The 20136-nt window shown below is 54.5% G+C and overlaps 2 protein-coding genes across 9 annotated transcripts; both read right to left on the bottom strand.

Moving 5' to 3' along the window:
- Positions 1-1376: 1376 nt before the first annotated feature.
- Positions 1377-4378, bottom strand: LOC136791845 (HEPACAM family member 2-like). 3 transcript variants are annotated; one of them, XM_067004926.1, is made up of 4 exons: positions 3092-3867; positions 2702-2971; positions 2394-2453; positions 1377-2197 (listed from the first exon to the last, which is right to left on the bottom strand). In XM_067004926.1, the coding sequence occupies exons 1-4, from the start codon at positions 3612-3614 to the stop codon at positions 2145-2147; spliced, it is 906 nt and encodes a 301-aa protein (XP_066861027.1). In that variant the 5' UTR covers positions 3615-3867; the 3' UTR covers positions 1377-2144. The 3 variants fall into 3 exon arrangements, with proteins under 3 accessions (XP_066861027.1, XP_066861028.1, XP_066861026.1); XM_067004927.1 differs by lacking the exons at positions 1377-2197; positions 2394-2453 and adding an exon at positions 4106-4378 and having other exon boundaries at positions 2499-2971; positions 3092-3421; XM_067004925.1 differs by lacking the exons at positions 1377-2197; positions 2394-2453 and having other exon boundaries at positions 2499-2971; positions 3092-3868.
- A 2100-nt stretch (positions 4379-6478) lies between these two features.
- LOC106029677 (uncharacterized) lies at positions 6479-19470 on the bottom strand. 6 transcript variants are annotated; one of them, XM_067004914.1, is made up of 12 exons: positions 19387-19470; positions 18793-18968; positions 18077-18203; positions 15159-15213; positions 13413-13751; positions 11236-11505; positions 10747-10863; positions 9571-9672; positions 9231-9356; positions 8913-9005; positions 8470-8562; positions 6479-7796 (listed from the first exon to the last, which is right to left on the bottom strand). In XM_067004914.1, exons 4-12 carry the CDS (start codon positions 15184-15186, stop codon positions 7642-7644), a joined length of 1323 nt encoding a protein of 440 aa, XP_066861015.1. In that variant the 5' UTR covers positions 15187-15213; positions 18077-18203; positions 18793-18968; positions 19387-19470; the 3' UTR covers positions 6479-7641. The 6 variants fall into 6 exon arrangements, with proteins under 6 accessions (XP_066861015.1, XP_066861017.1, XP_066861020.1 ...); XM_067004916.1 differs by having other exon boundaries at positions 18077-18167; XM_067004919.1 differs by lacking the exon at positions 18077-18203 and adding an exon at positions 14316-14429 and having other exon boundaries at positions 19387-19467.
- Positions 19471-20136: the final 666 nt, after the last annotated feature.

Here is a 20136-nt window from a genome sequence, read left to right as displayed (position 1 = left end):
GCAAGGAAAGCCCCTGTCCCAGCCAGGCCAGAGCACAGCTTGCCAAGATGCCTCCTCCAGGCCAGGGCAGGAGCTGGTGGGGCCAGGACCCAGGCGCTGACAACGGCACAGCCTCGTGGCACTTGAGAGAAGAGCAGAAAAGCTTTTCTGCTTGCAGAGCTCGGTTAGCCCCTGCCTGGGACGCACCAAGCCGTGGTGCTCAGAGGTGCCTGCAGCACCCTCCCGGTGAGGTTACGTGGTCCGAGAGAGGACAGGGGCAGCACGCGTCCCCTTACAGGGGTGCCGGGGGGGCTCTGCAGGCCAACAAGGGCAGCCAGCGGTGGGAAAAGCACCGTCAGAGGCAGCAGAACTAAACCAGGTAAGGAACCAAGATCTTTCTGGCTTTCTGGATACCTGGCAGTGGGTGACCAGGTGACAGAGTCCCACAGGGTGGCTCAGATTCCTCCTTCTCATCTTTCTTTCTCCATGCAAGAAGATGCCCGCTGGCAATGACAAGCGGGGGAGAGCCCCAAGGACACATCGCCCATCTCCGCATCCCTCCGCCTTCTCCCTTGGCCAGCCCCTTCTCAGGCTACCGAAGTCTCCGGTCACTGATTGTGGACCACTGAGAAATGGTGAGCACAGCTTCGCAGAGGGCTTTAACCTGGAGTAGCCAGGGGAGGGGAACCTCAACTCATCCCGCTCCTCCCGGCTGGATGCCAGTGTCAGTGACAGACGCCCAGAGCCTGGAGAAGGGCCTGGAGTGCACTGATGACAAATTCCTTCTCCAAGTGACAGAGGAGCCAACGAGGAGACGTGCTATGCTGGATCTCATTCTCACCACCCAGGAGGGGCGGGTGGGGAATGTGAAGCTCAAGGGCAGCCTTGGCTGCGCTGATCATGAAACGGTGGAGTTTTGGACTCAGAGGGCAGCGAGGTGGGAGCACAGCAAGCTCACACACCTGGGCTTCAGGAGAGTGGAATCCAGGCTCTGGGCTCCTAGCACAAATTGGACATGGAAGTATTAGAATGAGTCCAGAGGGGAACATAATGGAGATGATCAAGGGACTGGAGTACCTCTGCTATGGAGACAGGCTGAGGGAGTTGGGGGTGTTCAGCCTGGAGAAGAGAAGGCTCTGGGGGGACCTTACAGCAGCCTGCCAGTGCCTAAAGGGGGCTGCAGGACAGCTGGGGACAGGCACTTTGTCAGGGGTTGCAGAACACGGGGGAATGGCCTTAAACTAAATGAGGTTAGGGTTAGATGAGGTACAAGGAAGAAATTCTTTACTCTGAGTGCTGTGAGGCCCTGGCCAGCTCAGCTGCTGTTAAAGCCAGACAGACACGACATTTTTGTCATTATCATCCCCCATTCCCCACCTGATGCTCCAGCTGCCCCTCCTGCCCTCACATCCCTGCCCTGCTGTAGGTTTTGGTTACCGCACGGGGCTTATGTCCCATAGCCACAGACCACAGCAATATAACAGGGATAACGTGTGCGCTTTTATTTGTAGCAAGAGACATGAAAAAATACACTTTCCCCAAATGATTTATAGACAACACTCAAAACAATTTGAAAATATATTTTTTCTGTAACATTTGGCTGTCCTGAATACCTGCAAGCACTGCAGGAAACTGAACAACTTGTAATACAGCTTAAAAATGAGTCAAAAAACTAGTCTAATACATCCAATTTGCTTCCCTTCCATTAATATTTCAATTGTGCTTTAAAACCCCCAGTTTAGAGATGACATTTTGCTGCCAATCTGTTTTACACTGGATATTTCCAGGACTTGTGCCGTGCAGAGCCCAGCTGCACTTTCCAGCTCATCCTGCCACAATGCAACAAGCACAAACACAGCCAGAACCATTTAGCAATGCAAACAAGCACCAAACAATGTCCAACTTTTTTTTTTTTTTTAAGAAAACAGCTTCACTGAAATTTTGTTCTTCTGCACATCAGCTTTAACTCCCCCTTCAGAGAATTCTGCTAGGATTTTCACCGTGAAAATGGTGTAGGATGGCGTAGCAATCACTCCCACCATAGGACGTGATTCGACCCTCTCCTGGATGCACTTCCACTCCAAAGAGGTATCTCCATAAGGTTAATGCTGAGGACAATGAAACCTCTGGCTTTCCAGTGCTAAATTTTCAGAAATGAAGGCACCTTACTCATAGTCATCCTCAGGGACGTTCCTCAACCTGCACCAGTTGAAGATCCCTGTGGACAAATATGACCTCTGTTAAACACCCCAAGGATGAAGATGCTCAATGAGTGGCAACACTCAGGCAAGGATCCTCAAGCCCGGAGGCTTTTTTCACCACCCACAAGGAGCTTCCTATTTTTAGCCACCATATTCACTCCTTGGGCCCCAGTTTGGGTGCTTCACTACAGCGAAGCTGGTCCCAGCACTCACCTGCTAGCAAGCCGATGCAAACGAACACCAGGATGATGATGAAAAACGCCTTGTCATTGTCTGAAAAAAATAAACAAAACCCAAAATTCCCAGAATTTTGCACCCTGGCAAGAAAAAACTCCTGCCACCAGGCAGTCTGTTGCAAGGACATGAGGACACAAGTCCTCCATGAAGCTCTGCTGTTCCCACTCCTCATCTGAGGTGGTGCTGGGAAACCACGAGACCCCAGGGAATGGGGCCAGATTGAACGTTTTGGGGCCATTTCCCAGCTTTCCATTCCCGTGCACGGGGAAGGAAGCCCCGCTTACTGTGGACGCGCAGCAGGAAGGAGGTTTCGTTCTGGCTGACCGCGTTGCTGACTATGCACGTGTAGTAGCCGGTGTCGTTCATCAAGGCTCGGTGGATCTCCAGCGTGTTGTTGTGGACGAAGTGGAGGCCGTTGCTCTCCATCAGCAGCTCCCCGTTCCTCTTCCACCAGTACAAGTCCACCTGCCCCTCCAGCACGTTGCAGAAAAGCTTGGTGTCACCTCCCACCTCCACCGATGAGTTGCCCAGGATTTCTGGCTCGGAGAGCGGCTCTGCACAGAGACAGAGCACCCGTCAGCACTGACACCCCCGCATTGAGGGTGCCAGGACCCGGGCGCCACCTGGGCAGCAGCTCAAGCTCTCCGGCTGCGGCGCAGGGTTTTGGCACTCACCGACCACGCGCAGCTCGAACCAGCCCGTGGCCTCCGACTCGGAGCGGAAGCGGTAGAGCCCCCCGTCCCACCACCGCAGCACCATCTGCAGCGAGAAGTCCATCTCGTTGAAGCTCACGCGGCCCTCGTAGATGCGGGAGATCTCGGCCGACTTGTTGGGAACGTACGTGGCGATGACCGCCTTGCGCGGGCCGGATTCGTACTCCCAGGACGCCGTTGTGCCGGCTGCCGGCGGCTCGACGCTGAAGAGCACGGTGCAGCCGCTGGCTGAGACGAGGACCTCGGACGCCGGCTTGAGGTCAGCGGAGTAGCACGGGAAGAGTGTGCGGGCTGGAAGGGAGAAACGCAGCGCGGGGCTAGCGGGACGCACCGGCATCCAGCAGGCAGCTGGGCAGGGAGAGCCGCCCTGGCTCGGCTCCCGCACAAGAGGAGGGGGGGGGACGCGATTATTTCTGGGGGGCTTGCGGCGGGGCTTTAAGCAGTGCCACGGAGAAGCAGGAGGCTGCGGAGGAGCTGCCTTCATCTCCCTGAAAACCTGAGCTGCTTCGCTTTGCAGCCGGTTTCTGCCTGACGAGTTTCCACGCGTGGGTACGGCTGCGAGAGCTGCCTGCTGCCGGCCCTGCTCTACCGGGGGGGGGGGCTTGGAAGCAAAGGAGCCCCCAGGGAGCTGTGGTTGGAGCCAGGGCAGCCCCCTCCCAACCGCCCATTTGCTCCCCAAAACATTTTGAAAGTTGTTATCGAGGCTGTGAGCACGCAGCAGGGGCTTTGGGGTGGGAAAAGCAGCCGGGAGGAGCACCCTGGTGGCTGGGGAGCCTGCACTGCCTGGCCTACCACAGCCACCACCAGCACCACAACCAGCACCACCACGCTCACCGCCACAACAGCACCACCAGCACCAACACCACCAGCACCACCACACTCATCACCACCACCACCACCAGCACCACCACCACCACCACAACCACCACCAACAGCACCACCACCACCACCACCGCCCCCAGCCCCGGGACTTGCCTGTGAGGGCCAGGCCGGCCGCTGGGCCTCCCCTGGCGGAGGCCAGGAGGACGAGGAGGGGAAGGGCGAGCATGGCAGACCTGGGGCGCAGCGCGGCCTGCGGCAGGGCTGGGGCTGGCACCGGGACCAGCACCGGGTGCCACCGCCTCCTGTCGCCGTCACTCAGGCCCCGACACGCGGCTGGGCTCGGCACGGGGCACCAGGACACCGGGCATGGCACGCACCGCGAGGCCGGGGGTTGTGGGGTGCGGCAGCCTCGGGGCGCCCAGGAGCTCTGCGTAGTAGTTTATGGGGTAGTATTGGTGATAGGAGGACGGTTGGGCTAGATGATTCTGTAGGTCCTTTCCAGTCTTGTGTTTCTATGATCATCTAATTCCAGCCCCCTGCCATGGGCAGGGACCCCTCCCAGCAGCCCAGGCTCCCCCAGCCCCATCCAGCCTGGCCTTGGGCACTGCCAAGGGTGGGGCACCCACAGCTGCTCTGGGCAGCCTGGGCCAGGGCCTCACCGCCCTCAGAGTAAAGAATTTCTTCCTTATATCTCAACTAACCCTACTCTCATTTACTATTAAGTCATTCCTCCTTGTCCTATCACTGCACCCCTGACAAAGTGCCTGTCCCCAGCTGTCCTGTAGCTCCCTTTAGGCACTGGCAGGCTGCTGTAAGGTCCCCCCAGAGCCTTCTCTTCTCCAGGCTGAACTCCCCCAACTCCCTCAGCCTGTCTCCATAGGAGAGGTGCTCCAGCCCCTTGATCATCTCTGTGGCCTCCTCTGGACTCATTCTAATACTTCCATGTCCTTCTGGTGCTGGGGCCCCAGAGCTGAATGCAGGGATCCAGATGGGGTCTCACGGGAGCAGAGCAGAGGGGGACAATCCCCTCCCATGCCCTGCTGGCAACGATGCTTTTGGTGCAGCCCAGGGTGTGCTTGCCTTCTTTTACTGTTTAAGCTTGTTCAAGAGCTCCTAGCTCATCCACAGTGGTCTCCTGGCATTTTTACCTAACTTCCTTTTTGTTGGGTTGCATTGCTCCTTGAGTTTGAAGGAGGTGATCATTGAATAGTAACCAGCTTGGGTCCCTCTTTCGTTCAGGGCCTTATCCCATGGGACTCTACCAAACAGATCCTCGAAGAGCCCAGATTCCACTCTCCTGAAGCCCAGGTGTGCGAGCTTGCTGTGCTCCCACCTCGCTGCCCTCTGAGTCCAAAACTCCACCGTTTCATGATCACCGCAGCCAAGGCTGCCCTTGAGCTTCACATTCCCCACCCGCCCCTCCTGGGTGGTGAGAATGAGATCCAGCATAGCACGTCTCCTCGTTGGCTCCTCTGTCACTTGGAGAAGGAATCTGTCATCAGTGCACTCCAGGCCCTTCTCCAGGCTCTGGGCGTCTGTCACTGACACTGGCATCCAGCCGGGAGGAGCGGGATGAGTTGAGGTTCCCCTCCCCTGGCTACTCCAGGTTAAAGCCCTCTGCGAAGCTGTGCTCACCATTTCTCAGTGGTCCACAATCAGTGACCGGAGACTTCGGTAGCCTGAGAAGGGGCTGGCCAAGGGAGAAGGCGGAGGGATGCGGAGATGGGCGATGTGTCCTTGGGGCTCTCCCCCGCTTGTCATTGCCAGCGGGCATCTTCTTGCATGGAGAAAGAAAGATGAGAAGGAGGAATCTGAGCCACCCTGTGGGACTCTGTCACCTGGTCACCCACTGCCAGGTATCCAGAAAGCCAGAAAGATCTTGGTTCCTTACCTGGTTTAGTTCTGCTGCCTCTGACGGTGCTTTTCCCACCGCTGGCTGCCCTTGTTGGCCTGCAGAGCCCCCCCGGCACCCCTGTAAGGGGACGCGTGCTGCCCCTCTCCTCTCTCGGACCACGTAGCCTCACCGGGAGGGTGCTGCGGGCACCTCTGAGCACCACGGCTTGGTGCGTCCCAGGCAGGGGCTAACCGAGCTCTGCAAGCAGAAAAGCTTTTCTGCTCTTCTCTCAAGTGCTGCGAGGCTGTGCCGTTGTCAGCGCCTGGGTCCTGGCCCCACCAGCTCCTGCCCTGGCCTGGAGGAGGCATCTTGGCAAGCTGTGCTCTGGCCTGGCTGGGACAGGGGCTTTCCTTGCTCTGGGGATGCGCTTTCCCTTGGGACGGGATCTGTTGCAATCCAGGGCACTGCTTGGCTTTAGTTTGGTCTTTAATGCAGTCTGCCCTGGCCCCCCACCCCCTCGAGAAACCTGGTCCAGAGCTGGCCAAGGCAGGATCTGGCCCCAGAGCTGGGGCCCAAATAGCACTGAGCCATCCTCTGCTTGAGGAGACACAGTGGGGACACAAACAGAGGATCCAAATGAAATCCTTTTCTTGGAGCGGCTCTAGCAAAGCGAGGAAAAAGGTGACCTAAGGTAGGATTTCTTTTGTTTATTTATTTATTTATTTATTTTTCATGTATGAACATGTTTCTTAGCTGATACCAGGGGGACCAAAAAGGACCTTCAGCTCAACCTAAAACACTACAGTCCACAAAGGATGGAAACCAATGACAGCTGTGGCGTGACTACAAGGTCAGTTAAGAGCCTGTGCAAGGGAAATCAGCTCAGACTAGGTCACAGGTCCTTTTAAATATATATAAAAAATCAGAATATATATATAGAAAAACAGAACATATATATTTATAAATAAAAAATCAGAAGAGGAGAGGGTGCCAACAGCAATAATGGTCAAGGCCCAGGAAAGGGCAACTGCAAAAAGGTAGACCAGTGGGGGATATGTAATCATACAGAAAATGTAGGTTTAATTAGCAACGTGTATGGATAAATTGTGGGAAACGTAGAAAAAGTAGGTTTAATTAGAAATGTGGGTAAGGCTCATGAAAATCCAGGAAGGGAGTTCTGAAGACAAGAGACATGTGGGGGATACATAAATAACAAGAGGAGATAAGAGCAAGGACTGCCACGAGGCCCAGGAAACAGGAAAGTAACGAAGTGTGACCAAAACCCGGCACGGGAACAGGAGGCTGCGGTAAGGTAAGAGCCTGAGAAATACAAGGATCAAAGGACTGTAAAGGGGGGCTGGAGGGTTTTGTGGAAGGAAAACCTCTGGAAGGAAAGTGTGTAAAAGGAGCCTAGCCGGGTTGCAATAGAGACTCTTACTTGACCACAGTAAGTGTCCGTGCACTCGGTCACCACACATGGTGCCCAAGGCGGGGCACAACAAGTGAGGCTGTAGCAGCCCATTCCGGTGGCAATGCCCAACCCAACCATAGTTGGAGGAAAAGGAAAGGATCTCGAGCACCCATCACCGATCTGCAGGACAGGAGGTGAGCGGTCGGGAACCACAGGAAGCTCACTTACAAAAGAGTAGCAATCTAACCTAGATGTATTACAAAGGATCCTTAAGACTCAAAATTGTCCAGTATCCACTTTGGCATTCGTTACGTTTCTGGACTGGCCTAGGAGGAATGTACCAGATTTTCCAGTGACTGGTTCTTTTGATGGCACCCCCCCGGGTGGTGACAAAGCTGCCCGTGCCGTTCTGCAGGAAGGCAGATGGATGCTTCCCGGTGAGTATTAAATATTCATTGTTACATTATGAGGATCTGCAGCAACCGGAGAAGGAGACACCTGAAGTGGGCAGCGAGTCACCGAGGTGGACGTGGCCTCTAAGCTGTGGGTGGCCTCCTGGGTGTCCGGCTGCTGCTGCTTCTCCCGCTTATTCCTGTAAACTGAAAATGAAGGAGAGGGCATCGGCTCCTGCGTTTCCAAGGCCGCCCTGAGCTTCACCAGGACATGTGAAAATGCGACTGCAGGGAAGAATGGGTTTTGGAGACTTTCCCGTGGCCAAGCCCCTCTCTTTCCAAAACCAGATCTCTGTTCTGGATGGAGAGCCAGAGGGCAGCACAGAGATGGACACCCACCTTGCCTGCAAGCCCCTGCATCTCTAACGTACCAGCCATTGGTAGATTAGTGCAATATTTCTTGTATTTCAGATTCCCAAATGTTCTGCACACCCTGGGAAAGCAGGGGGTCCCCTTCCAGCCTCCTCCTCAACACCTCATGGAGCCTTCTCCGCACCCGTTCCTGCAGGTGATGCTGAAGGCTGCGCACGGGTTTCTGGGGAGCCGGCGAGCCACACCGTGGGTTCACTACTGCTCAGGTTAGTGGCCAGCTGGGCACCAGCCCACGTCTCCTGAGTGAGGAGGAGAGCAAAAGAGCATCCTCCACATTCGGGAGGAGAAACTCGCTTTCCACAAACACCTCCTTGAGCATCCCTGGGTGAAGCAGAGGCACTTTGCCTCTTCTCTCAAGACCTGATGCCGGGGGTGGGAGCTGAGAGCGGGGTCTCAGTGACGGAGCAGCTACTTGGTGTGGCTGGAAGGAAACCACTGGGCTACTTACAACACGGGAAGAGGAGCAGCAGTATGGGGAGGACTGCCACAGCAGGAATGATGAAGCCGATGGTCAGATCGATAGCCTCTGAGCAGCCCCGCTCTGCCAAGGAGACAGTGAGAACTTGTCAGTGGTTGCTCTCCTGCCCCCCTTGAACATCTACAGAACATGAAGGTCATTCAGAGGCTTCCCCTGGGGCGGGGAGGAGCATCCTGGTGTTTCACGCTGTGGAGCTCCAGGGGCAAACCTTGCTCTACTGTGACCTCCCGGCTAAGCACGAGGCTTGCCACAACTGCATCAACTAGAGCCACCCTTCCTGCAGGACCAGCCTGCAAAGCCACCTAAGGACTTTCTCTGCCCTGCGTGAGGCCAGTCCCGCCCTGAACACCCCACCCCTCCCCTTAAGGAAGGCGAGCAAGGGCACACGCGGTGCCGACCCGGCCACCCATTACCGTGGAGCTGATGGAAGCTGCGGAGCAGGAGGCTGGTGAACAGCAGGTTGACTACCAGCGTCGTGGCTGTAATGCACAGGATGACACGGTGCCCTGGGAGAGGGGAGAAGTTCTGGTGGATGGGAGAGAAATGGGAGAGGAGGGCAGGCTGGCACGTGGAGGAGGGGGGCCTCAGTGGTGAGCAAGGCTTGGGCCATGCGCACGGACTCGCACCACGGCAGGGCCTGGTCCCTCCTGGAGTGACAACCTGCGGAGTTTGCTCCCAGGCTCTCATCAGGCCTTTTGCGCCAGAGGTTTAGGCCACCGACAGCAACTCACAGCCTTTGGACCTGAAGTGTGTGAGCACTGCTGGTCTGCACGGCGCCATCGCCACCGCTGTCAGTGCCGTGGCCACGATCACAGCCACGAGGAAAAGCCCGAGCAGGATGAAGGCAGCGGAATGACCTGTGGGGAGCAGAATTAAACAAGGAGGTGAGATGGAAAAGCTTCTCCTGGCCGAGGCAGACACTACAGAGCAGCGAACCCTGACATTGATTTCTCCAAACCAAACAGCACTACATCAGACAAGGATGCTGCTGGAGAGACCTGGAGGTCTTTGGTGTCGTCAAAGATAAGACACCAGAGAAATGAAGAGCAACTCAGTTTAAATGAATCCTACCGTCTTCCTGCATCCAGATGACAGAGGCAGCAAACAGGAGGAGAGAAGAGGTGCACAGCAGCCCTAGGATGGTCATCATTAACCATTCCCATGCTTCCTTTCCTGGGCAAAAGGCAAATACATTTGAGTTAGGGCTCGGTACCTGACCAAGGGATCCAGGGTGCAACGTGCGAAAGGATGGTGAACACCAAGCACAGGTTTCCCTTGTAAAGAATCAAATTCCCGAGATGTAGAAACCTCAAAGACAAAACCTGGTGGACTTCAAAGGCTTTTGGTGGGCTTCCAAAGGGCTTAAACAAAGACCTGAGGAGGAACCATGAGATGCCAGCCAGATTTGGACTTGCTCTGAGCTGGCCAAGACACCAGTTTCATCTAGTTTGACATGTTAATACAATTCTGCCCACCCAACACACACTGGATTTCTTCTGGAGACTGCGTTTTGAGGGGAAGAGCCCAGATGGCACAAGCTCTTGCCACAAGCATCAGGCATGTAGAGCTCCTCAGGAGAGATTACCCCAAAGGCAAGACCCAATGCATGTCTCCAGTGCTAGCAGTGGGAGACAAATCCATGTGGGAGAACCTTCCTACCTGCTGTCGGGTTTTACCTCTGTTCTCCAGATGGTTTCTGTTGCTCTGGGCATTGTTCTTGGTGGGTAGAAGAGCACCTTAGAAGGCTACCAAGACCGTGTGGGAGGACTTGCTGTTGGCTAGGTCTTATGGTCTCCTTTCCGCTAACCATCACGTTGCTACAGAAGCACCCACATTAACCCGTAAGCCTGGGTGTGGGTGCACAGCAGTTTGCACCATCCTGACCCAAACACCAGTGTGCTTGGTTGCCAAACCCAATGCCACGTGGCCCTTGGTCAGCGCTCAGCACCTCCACGCAGGAAGCTCTTTGTGTCCTGCCCTTTTTATTTCTCCCCAGGAAACATCTCCTATGCCTCATACCATGATACCTTTGGGTGGCCCAATTTCTCACAAGGCCATTTGGGATTAGTGCTGCTAGGAAATTTTATCTTCTGTTCAAGCCACAGAAGTGTAAGAAGAAATGCATGAACTCCATGAACACCGAGCAAGGTTCCTCCAACTACCGTGGTGAGTTAGGAGGGAAGGGGCTTGCCTCGCTCTCTGCCCTCCCCACGGCATGGAGAGAGGAGCTCAGGCGTGGGCACTCACCGAGTTTGTGCTTCCCCAGCTGACAGAGCCAGGTAATGAAAAGGACGGCAGAGATGGCAGCGAGCACCAGCGCCGCAGCGGTCATCATCTGTGCAGCACGGGCAGGAGGTGTAAGACCTGCATGGAGGACAACCCCACAACATGGAGCGGCTATCCCAGGAGACTGCAACAAGCTCAAAACCCTAAAGGATTACTGGTTTTCCTTGCATGGCAGATCCCACGAGAGGCAGCTGAAACCTGTGAGGGTCTCAGAGACAAAGTGCTGGTGCCCAGACCTGCTAGAGATGGAGAAGACAGAGCGGGCTTGAGCTGGCACCTAAATGCACAAAGGCTGCAGGTCCAAGTGAGGTGACAGCCAACGAACAATACATCTGCCAGCTACAGGACCACAGCAGAGCTGCTGGGGGTCTCATCCAGGTACCTGTGGGCTCAGGGCTGGTGTGACAAGGTGGCAAAGCACCGGACCCACCCCGGCAGGGCAATGCTAACCTGTCACGGTCAGGTTGAGGGCTGCCTCCTTCCAGCTTACGGAGTTGTTGATTATGCAGGAGTAGGAGCCGCAATCCGACTTCTCTGCCTTCCTTATCTGCAGCATGGTGGTCTTCCAAGTGAGCCGACAGCACTTTTCGGGAGGAAGGGGATGTCCGTCCTTCTTCCAGGAGACATCAGCCACCGTTCCTTGTGGCAACATGCAGGTCAGGTTGATGAGTGAACCGGCCAGGTTTGAGCTGCTCAGGAGCTTGGGCTGGGGCAAGGGCTCTGGAAAGCAGAGAGCGACATGGCAGCACTGCCTGGGATTGCCTCTCCTCCCACCTTAGAGCCTGCCCCGGATGAGACGCAAGAACGGCAAGCCCCATGAGGGGTGAGCAGCACCTCCCCGTCTCATTCGCACCTCAGCTCAATGCCTCGGTTGAGTCTGGAAGGGGAGAAAGTGCAGGAGCAAGGCAACATCCACCAAGCTCAAAGCCGATGTCCCAGCCGCTGCCGTTAAGCCACGGTACCTCCCCAGGGGTGGGCAGCGCCAGCCCCTGGAGCTCAGGCATGGCACCCTGGGGCCATGGACACTGACCAGAAAGAGCTGTACATTGGGATTGTACTGGGAAGTGATGATGGGGACTTTATGGACACTTCCAAGAGGAGAAAGCTGCTCCCACAAGCAGTGGGGTGGGGGGAGGTCAAAGGAGTCCTGATGTTCAGCCAAAGAGCAGCAAGGTGCAGTCAACACGCTGGAGGGAAGGGGGTCATGGCCATCCAGAAGGAACTGGGCAGGGCTGAGAGCTGGGCCTGTGCAACCTCATCAGGTTCAACAAGGCCAAGTGCAAGGTCCAGCATCTGGGCCGGAGCAATCCCAAGCACAAACACAGGCTGGGTGGGGAATGGATGGAGAGCAGCCCTGAGGAGAAGGACCTGGGGGTGTTGGTGGATGAGAAGCTCGACATGAGCCAACAACGTGCGCTTGCAGCCCAGAAAGCCAACCGTGTGCTGGGCTGCACCGACTGCAGCGTTGCCAGCAGGCTGAGGGAGGGGATTGTCCCCCTCTGCTCTGCTCTCGTCAGACCCCACCTGGAGCCCTGCGCTCAGCTCTGGGGCCCCAGCACAAGGACATGGACGTATTAGAAGAGTCCAGAGGAGGGCCACAATAGAGACAATCAAGGGGCTGGAGCACCTCTGCTATGGAGACAGGCTGAGGGAGTTGGGGGTGTTCAGCCTGGAGAAGAGAAGGCTCTGGGGGGACTTTTTAATAGCCTTCCAGTACCTAAAGCGGGCTACAGGACAGCTGGGGAGGGACTCTTTGTCAGGGAGTGGACAGGACAAGGGGTAAGGGCTTTAAACTAAAAAGGGTAGGTTTAGATTAGATATAAGGAAAAAAATCTTTACTATGAGGGTGGTGAGGCACTGACACAGGCGGCCAAGACAAGCTGTGGGTGCCCCACCCCTGGAGGTGCCCAAGGCCAGGTTGGATGGCACTTTGGGCATCCTGGGCTGGTGGGAGGGGTCCCTGCCCATGGCAGGGGGCTGGAACCAGGTGGGCTGTAAGGTCCCTTCCAACCCAAACCATTCTGTGATTCTGTGGTTCATCGGATCTAAAGTAGGACTCCACTGTTGCCTGCATTTAAACTGGTCAAACCCCAGATGGACCAAAGCACAGAGGAGAGGGCCCGCAGTGCTGCTGAGCTCCAGGAAAGGGCACTGCAAACCAGGGCGAGCTCTCGTTTCTGTTTGTCCTTCAGGGAAGTGCAGAGGCAGGGGAAGGTAATGCCGGTGTGAAGGGAGAGACTGCAAAGCCTGGGTGAGAAATCCTGTCTCTGGAGGGCATTTTCTGACATTCGCCTCCTGTGAGCAGCTGCTCATGGTGAAGCAAGCAGATACATGTTAGGGCAGAAGGTGCCCCCCATCTCCATCGCTCCAGGATGGAGGCACTGAGCAGCCTGGATTCCCGACCCAGAGCTCAACCCACAGCGACATTAATTCTCAGAATACACTATAACATTTCCCAGCAATTCTTCTGGGGTCTCCAGTCCATGTCGTTCAAGGCAGTAATGAAACCAGAAAGTTTTCCTCTAGTCCACTTAGGGGGAGGCATACCTGTGGACCCGTCTGTCCTACTGATGGCAAATCCTACTGATGGTCAGAGAAAAACATCCTTTCAACATGTTTTGACTTACTGATCACTCTAAGAGAGGTCTTTCTTGCTTTGTCCTGCATCAAGTCAACTGTTGCTTTATAGACGCCACTGTCCATCTCTCGCAGCTTCTGCAGGACAAAGGAGCCATTGTTTTGGTAGAAAACCACTCTGTCTTTGTAAGCTGGGTAAACGGTTATTAACTGTGAGTCCGCATAGTACTGCAGGATGAATTGGGGGGTGCTGTCTCTTATGTATTCCCACTCGGTGAAGTTCACATTCTTGATAGCCGGTGCATGCATCATGACAGAGGATCCTTCCTCTGCCAGTATTAGTGTCATTTCTGCTGCAAGACAGGACCCCTTCAAAAGCAGCAGCAGGTCTGGAAACAGGAGAGAAGCCAGAGCAGGGTGGGTTAGTTCAAAGCAAAAGCCAAAGGACAAATTAATCTCCTCTTATGCTCTTCTTGGAAAGGCCCCAACTGACTTCTTGAAACCCACTGTGCACATGTCTGATTTCCTTCCTCTTTTTTTTTTTTTTTCCTTTTTAAGGTAGAAATCATAACATCATGGGCATGTTATAAAAATGCTTCTTAGCTGGTTCAAATATTTCCTTGCTTTTTGGAATGAAAACAACAGGAATCAGGGCTCCTTGGGGGCTTCTGCATGTCAGGAGCTGCTCAGTGGGACCACGTTCAGCGTTCACCCCTGGACCTCACCCAGTTCCCTCAGCACCTGAACCTGGTGGTACCCAGGCACGGTGATGCTGCAGCACTGGGAGGCACCTGCCAGGATGCTCACGCCTCGACCAGCCCTTCTGCAGCACAGAGGTGCAAGAGAGCGTGGAAATGCTGCAGGTGCCCGCTCTCCACCTCTCCCAGGTCTGCTGGAGCAGCAGGGCTGCGCGGTGGTACCCAGCCCAAGGACAGGTCCCCTCTCACACTCACAGCCTGCGAAGGACATGGCAAAGACCCGCAGGTGCTTTCAAACCGGCACGAGGGTTGAGCTCCTTCTGCAGCAACACGCTCTCAGGAGGGTCGCTCTAGCAGTGATGGACCAGCCTGTGAACGACACCGTGAAAAGCACCATCAGCACTTCCCACGCACTGCCAGCCGAAGGCAGCAGAGGCAGCAGTGCTGGTGCTTTCTGCAGCCCTTCCTGCACCGCAGCTTTGCAGTGCTACAGCTCTGCCTCGTCCCTTCAACACCCATTTGTAGAGCCACTGCCCATGACGGCCATGCCCCTGCCTGTACAGAAACACTTTGTCTCCTCTGGTTGAGCTCACTCCCTCACTCCCCACAAGAGAAGATTTAGCTCTTGAGCACTTGTGTGGCTGCAGGCTCTGCATCTGCCATATCCGTCATCGTGGTGACTTGGAAAACCCCAATCACATGCCCTTTCCCTCCCCTTTGTGCAACCGATCACAAGAACAAACTGTCTGCGCCTAGCACATTTTTCAATGGGGTGGAACACTGCTCGAAGCTGGCTTGCAGAGCTCAGATGCAATCATTGGCTGGATGACAGGGACCGAATTTACTGCTGGGTTTTGCAAAGGCCTGGAGCAAAGATGACGGGGGAGGAGCTGATATTTTTGGCAAAGGTATTTCACCGTCCTGTAATTAGAGTCTCAGCTGGGACCAGAAGAGGTCAAGATGGTCTGTTTTAGTGACAAGGTCTGTTTTAGAGACATGGTCTGTTTTAGAGACAGCCTGAGGCTGGTCGGAAAGGAGCTTCTCATGCAGAGACCAGAACCTGTGCTGGAGGATGGGCCCACTCCAGAGAGACATTACCTCCTGGCAGCATCCAGCTGGCTTCCATGGACCCCTGCAAACATCAGAGCAGCATCTGAAGGAAAAGAAGGCAAAAGCCATTTCAACCATGGAGCTGCTTCTGGATCACTCCAAGCAGATGCCCAACCCAGCATCCTCACCCCAAGAGCAGCCAAAACCCAAGGGAAGAGGAAACAGGCCAGCCATATTGTGTTCACCCCTGTGATGGAGCTGATGGCCTGGCTTCTGCCCTCCTAAAAGGATTTTGAGAAATGAGGTTTCAGAGATGCAGGACTTCCCCTCATTATATTTCATTAAATTTCTCCCTGCCAGGTCTCACTGGATGGCAGCACAGCCTTTCGGCATGTCAGCCACTCCTCCCAGTTTTGTGTCTCTTTCTCCTCTTCATCTTCTGTCACCAGGGCATCCACCTCATTCATCAGTGGGCCTACATTGCCTCTAGTGTTAGTTTTATCCACAACGTACTTGCAGAAGCCCTTTCTGTTGTCCTTGACCCCTCTCGCAATGTTTAATTCTAGGGAGGCCTGAGCTTTCCTAGTTGCCTCCCTACATCCTCTGACAACAGCCTTATATTCCTCCCAGGTGGCCAGCCCCTCCTTCCATGATCTGTAGACTCTCCTCTTCCACTTCAGTTTGCCCAGCAGTTCCCTGTTTAACCATGCAGGTCTCCTGGCTCTCTTTCCTGGCTTCCTACCTGTTGGGATACTCTGATCCTGAGCTCAGAAGAAGCAGTCCTTGAACACTAACTCTGTTCCTGCCACATGAGATCCTGAACTCTACCATGAGAGGCAGTTGCAAACACAGAGATTCCTTACGGGGGCCAGGGCTACGCTACCAGCAGCCACCCCAGAAACAGGAACACTATTTGTGCCAGAGGAGCAACACCAGCCCGGGGTCTTCCTATGCTGGCTGGGGAGCCAGCACAGCTGTTAGAAAATGGAGGCCTCGTCACCTTCCTCATCCTGATCTGGTGGCCTGTAACAGACACCCACAACACCATCCCCCACGCCAGCCTGCCCCTTAATTCTCACCCACAGGCTCTCAACTCTCTCCTCATCCGCCCCTGGGCAGAACTCAACACAATGTAGTTGCTCTCTCACGTGAAGAGCAACTCCGCCACCTCGCCGTGCTGGCCTGCCTTTCCTGAGCAGGACATACCCGTCCATGGCCGCAGCCCAGCCTTGTGAGCTGTCCCACCATGTCTCTGTAATTGCCACCAGGTCATAATCTCCCGACCGAACACGGATTCCTAACTCCTCCTGCTTATTCCTCATGCTGGTGCCATGATCAGCCACTTTTTGGCTGTTTTTCTCTGGTATCCTCCAAAGTTTGGGCAAGAAACAGTTGTGGGTTTTGACAGGAAAATGGGAAAGATATTTTGTTTTATGGCGTATGCAACTATTTTAAGGATGTAAGAACAATGGCTGTGTAGGAAGCTGGCACCATTCATAGATGGAGAATTTCCTTTTTCCAGGCACATCCCAACCAGCATGGAAATGCCCGATTTTCCTGCTGGGGGCTGGAGTCCCTCCCAGCTCTCCCTGTGCCCATGGAGACGCACTGGGGATCCCCAGGTGATGGAGAGTAAGGAAAATTTGGAAGAAGGGCGTGCAATGCAGCTCTTGTGCACTTTGCTGCTGTTCTTTTGAAAGATGAATCCCTCCTCCAGCAGATAAAATCTCATTCCTCAGAAACCTGGGGAAATGGGGAAGAGCCCTAGGAAGGAAATGCCTACATAAGTCAGGCACTTGGTCAAGCGTAACGGCAATCACATAGGCCGTTGTATCTCAGTGAGACACATGAACTCACCTCCCACACATATTTGTGGCATGAGAGGCAATTGCAAACACAGAGACTTTTGATGAGGGCAGATATTTCAAGAAGTTTAGCTAGAACACAGAAAAGGGGGGCCAGGCTCATGAAGATAGATAGACTTAGGACTATAACTAGCATCTCTTCTGTGTCTTGTCTTTCATTTCTACAAAACACTCATGGGGAAAAAATGAAGCAGAAGCACACTAGCCTGCTGGTGTTTCACAGAGTTCTTTGTAAGCCATCTGCTTCCAGCTCATCAGCCCCGGGAGATGCATCAGCAGCGCTTATCCAGCCTTTTGCAGGGATGAGCTGCATGTCAGCTGTTGAAAAGAGCCCCTTACAGGGGTCAGGGCTACACTACCAGCAGCCACCCCCACAAATAGCAATGCTATTTGTGCCAGAGGAGCCACACCAGCCCGGGCTCTTTCTATGCCGGCTGGGGAGCCAGCACAGCCCTTAGGAAAAGGAAACGCTTTCCCCCAGCTTAGGCGGCTCACACGCAGCTTCAGACCTCAAAAACAAAAAAATTCCTGTGTGGACTGACAAAAGCAGGATTGTCTGCAGCCAGCTTCGCCCAGCATTGCTCGTGGGCCCCTCACTGCTGTGAGCCCTTGTGTTATTGCTTTGTAGCAGCTGTGCAGGGCAAGCACAGGGGATGGGCATGGAGCAGAGGGGGTTGGTCATTATCAGCTCTCGCCAGGGGCCTCAAACAGGGAAGAAAAAGGCCTCATAATGGGAAGAAATAGCAGGAATGTGCAAATTCAGCTCCCACACTCAGGACCACAGGTATTTTCCCACAGCACATGGTACAAGCTGGTGCTTTCAGGTGTGCTTATCAGGATGGGGCAGATACACAGCAGGCAAATATTTCTTCTTGTTGACAGCTCATATATAAAGACCTCACTGCAAAATGAATTATCTGGAATGATCTATTGGACTCTCCTGACATCAAAAAAGATGCAAATCATCCCACAGCTTCAGATTAAATATCCAGTTAGCAAATACGAATCCCTGTTGTGAGAGAGGTGTAGCTCAGCTCTCCCTGTCTCACAGAGCAAAAAGGACTACCAAAACTGGTGAAAAGCAGAAAAAATGCTACTCACCGGTAATTAAGCAGAAGGAAAAATCTTGCTTTGTCTTCTAAAAATGGCAGGACAGCTGTAGAGGAGCATGGCTCTTCGCAGCTAACGCAAACTGGCATGCAAATTATTTTTAGTCTTGCAGTTTGTGCTCAAAACAAAAGCGAGAGTGAGCAAAAAGGAAAAAATATTTCAGGAAAGTTTAAGGCAAAATTTCAGCCCTAAGCCCAATGATGAACATATCTGGGGTGAGGAGGCTTCTCACATCCCCACCCATGGTGTTGGAGGCAAGGGGGAACCCAGCAATGGTGGTCAGGAGGATTAACTTTTACATTAACCTCCGAGTTAAGTGTAAAGCCTTGCAAGATGCTGAAGCCATGGAAAAACACAGGAATGGGCTGAGTGGGGACAGACGGGATGTTTATGAGCTCTGAACTCCACACAGTGCTTACTGCCTATGAGTGTTTATTTGATATTTATGGGGCTGGATAGGAGGGGAAGCTGAGCTGGGGGAGCAGACCCCAGTACCCTGTGGGGGAGAGCAGCTGCAGCCCTAGGGGAAAGCAGGGGGGCCCCTCTGTCCCCATGGCTCCATCCCCCTGGCTTTATCCCAGTCCCCATCGCTCTGTCCCTGTCCCCATCCCCGTAACTGTTCCTCTGTCCCCATCGCTCTGTCCCCATCTTCCTGCCCCCAACCCCACCAGCCCGACCCCTTTTCGCATTCCTGACCCTGTACTCACCTCGCCCTGTTGTTCTTCTCCTAAAGCAGCAGCAGTGCACTCCTGGAGGACTGTGCCTTCCCTGCAGCCTTGCTCCAGCCTCCCAGCAAAAAAAAAATTAACCCGTTCTGTGGAGCCCCAGCACAGCTGTCCTAGCACCAGCTCTGATTCAGCATGCTGCTCTCTTCCTCCCCGTCCTCGGAAGTGCAGGGAGAAAAAAAATAGAGAAATAACGATTTCTCTGCTGACCAAGTCACTTTTTCCTCCTGCTCCAGCATGGAGTTCCTCCAACACAATGCGTCCTGCTGGAACTGACCCTGCGTGGGCTTCCCATGGAATGCAGCTCCCCAGGAGCTGCTCCAAACACGGGTCTGTAGCACAGGGTCCACCCGTCAGGAGCAAACTGCTCCAACATGGGTACCCCATGGGCAGCAGCTCCCCCAGATCCCCTGCTCCTGCGTGGGCTCCTCTCCACGGGCTGCAGCGTGGAGATCTGCTCCATGTGGGACCCATGGGTGCAGGGGGACAGCCTGCTCCCCCAGGGGCCTCTCCACAGGCGACAGGGGAACTGCAGCTGCGTGCCTGGGGCACCTCCTGCCCTCCTGCTGCACTCACCTTGGGGGCTGCAGGGCTGTTTCTATGTTCCTCCTTCCTCTCCCCAGCTGCTGTTTTCTTTTTTGTTCACACTTTTTTTTTTTTCTTTTCTGAAGTCTGCTCTCTCTGAGGCACAATCAGCATCACTCGGTTGGCAGCCCCCCTGCTACCAAAACCTTGCCACATAAAGCCAATACACCAGTGTTGTCCAAAGCCAGCTCCATGATGGCAGGAGGTCCTGAGAGCTGCCGTGTACAGGTTTCGGCTCAGCCCCGGCTCCCCCCACGCTCCCCCTCTTGCTAAGCACTGGGAAGCAGCAGCTTCTCTGCCACGCACCGAGATGCTCGCTCTGACCGATGTGCCCACCCCCGTGGGGACCTGGACCTTTGGCTTCCTGCCCCACGAGAGAAGTTCTGGCTCTGGGAAATATCTCCAGCCCAACCCGTTCCAAGGGACCTCACTCAGTACACTCTGCCTGTCCTCATGGCGCTGGGCAAGCTGCACGTACGACACCATCTCTCCTAGCATCCTCACAGACAAGCTGACCAAGCAGGGGCTGGTAAGTGGGCAGAGGGGTGGGCTGAAAACTGGCTGAGCAGCTGGGTTAGGAGCAGCAGCACAATGTCCAGGTGGAGGCCGGTCACTACCGGTGCATCCCAGGGGTCAATTCTGGGGCCAGTGTTGTCCAACAATTATCTAGATGGTATTGCAGAGAAACAAAAGACTGCTAACAAAAGCTAAGCAAACACAAAGTGAATAAATAATTCAGGA

Source organism: Anser cygnoides, chromosome 13 (assembly GCF_040182565.1).
Source record: "Anser cygnoides isolate HZ-2024a breed goose chromosome 13, Taihu_goose_T2T_genome, whole genome shotgun sequence".
NCBI classification, from domain to species: Eukaryota; Metazoa; Chordata; class Aves; order Anseriformes; family Anatidae; genus Anser; species Anser cygnoides.
The sequence above is the reverse complement of the archived record's forward strand: the minus strand, read 5'-3'. Positions and strand labels throughout refer to the sequence as shown.

Coding starts and splice junctions, on each gene's coding strand:
- LOC136791845 (XM_067004925.1), bottom strand. CDS start 3,614: ATGAAGGCAGCTCCTCCGCAGCCTCCTGCTTCTCCGTGGCACTGCTTA. Junction 2,972..3,091: donor GTTCGAGCTGCGCGTGGTCG/GTGAGTGCCAAA, acceptor GTCTCTGTGCAG/AGCCGCTCTCCGAGCCAGAA.
- LOC106029677 (XM_067004914.1), bottom strand. CDS start 15,186: ATGGAAGCCAGCTGGATGCTGCCAGGAG. Junction 13,752..15,158: donor CAGCTGGATGCTGCCAGGAG/GTAATGTCTCTC, acceptor TCCTGTTTCCAG/ACCTGCTGCTGCTTTTGAAG. Junction 8,563..8,912: donor CAGCTTCCATCAGCTCCACG/GTAATGGGTGGC, acceptor TCTCCTTGGCAG/AGCGGGGCTGCTCAGAGGCT.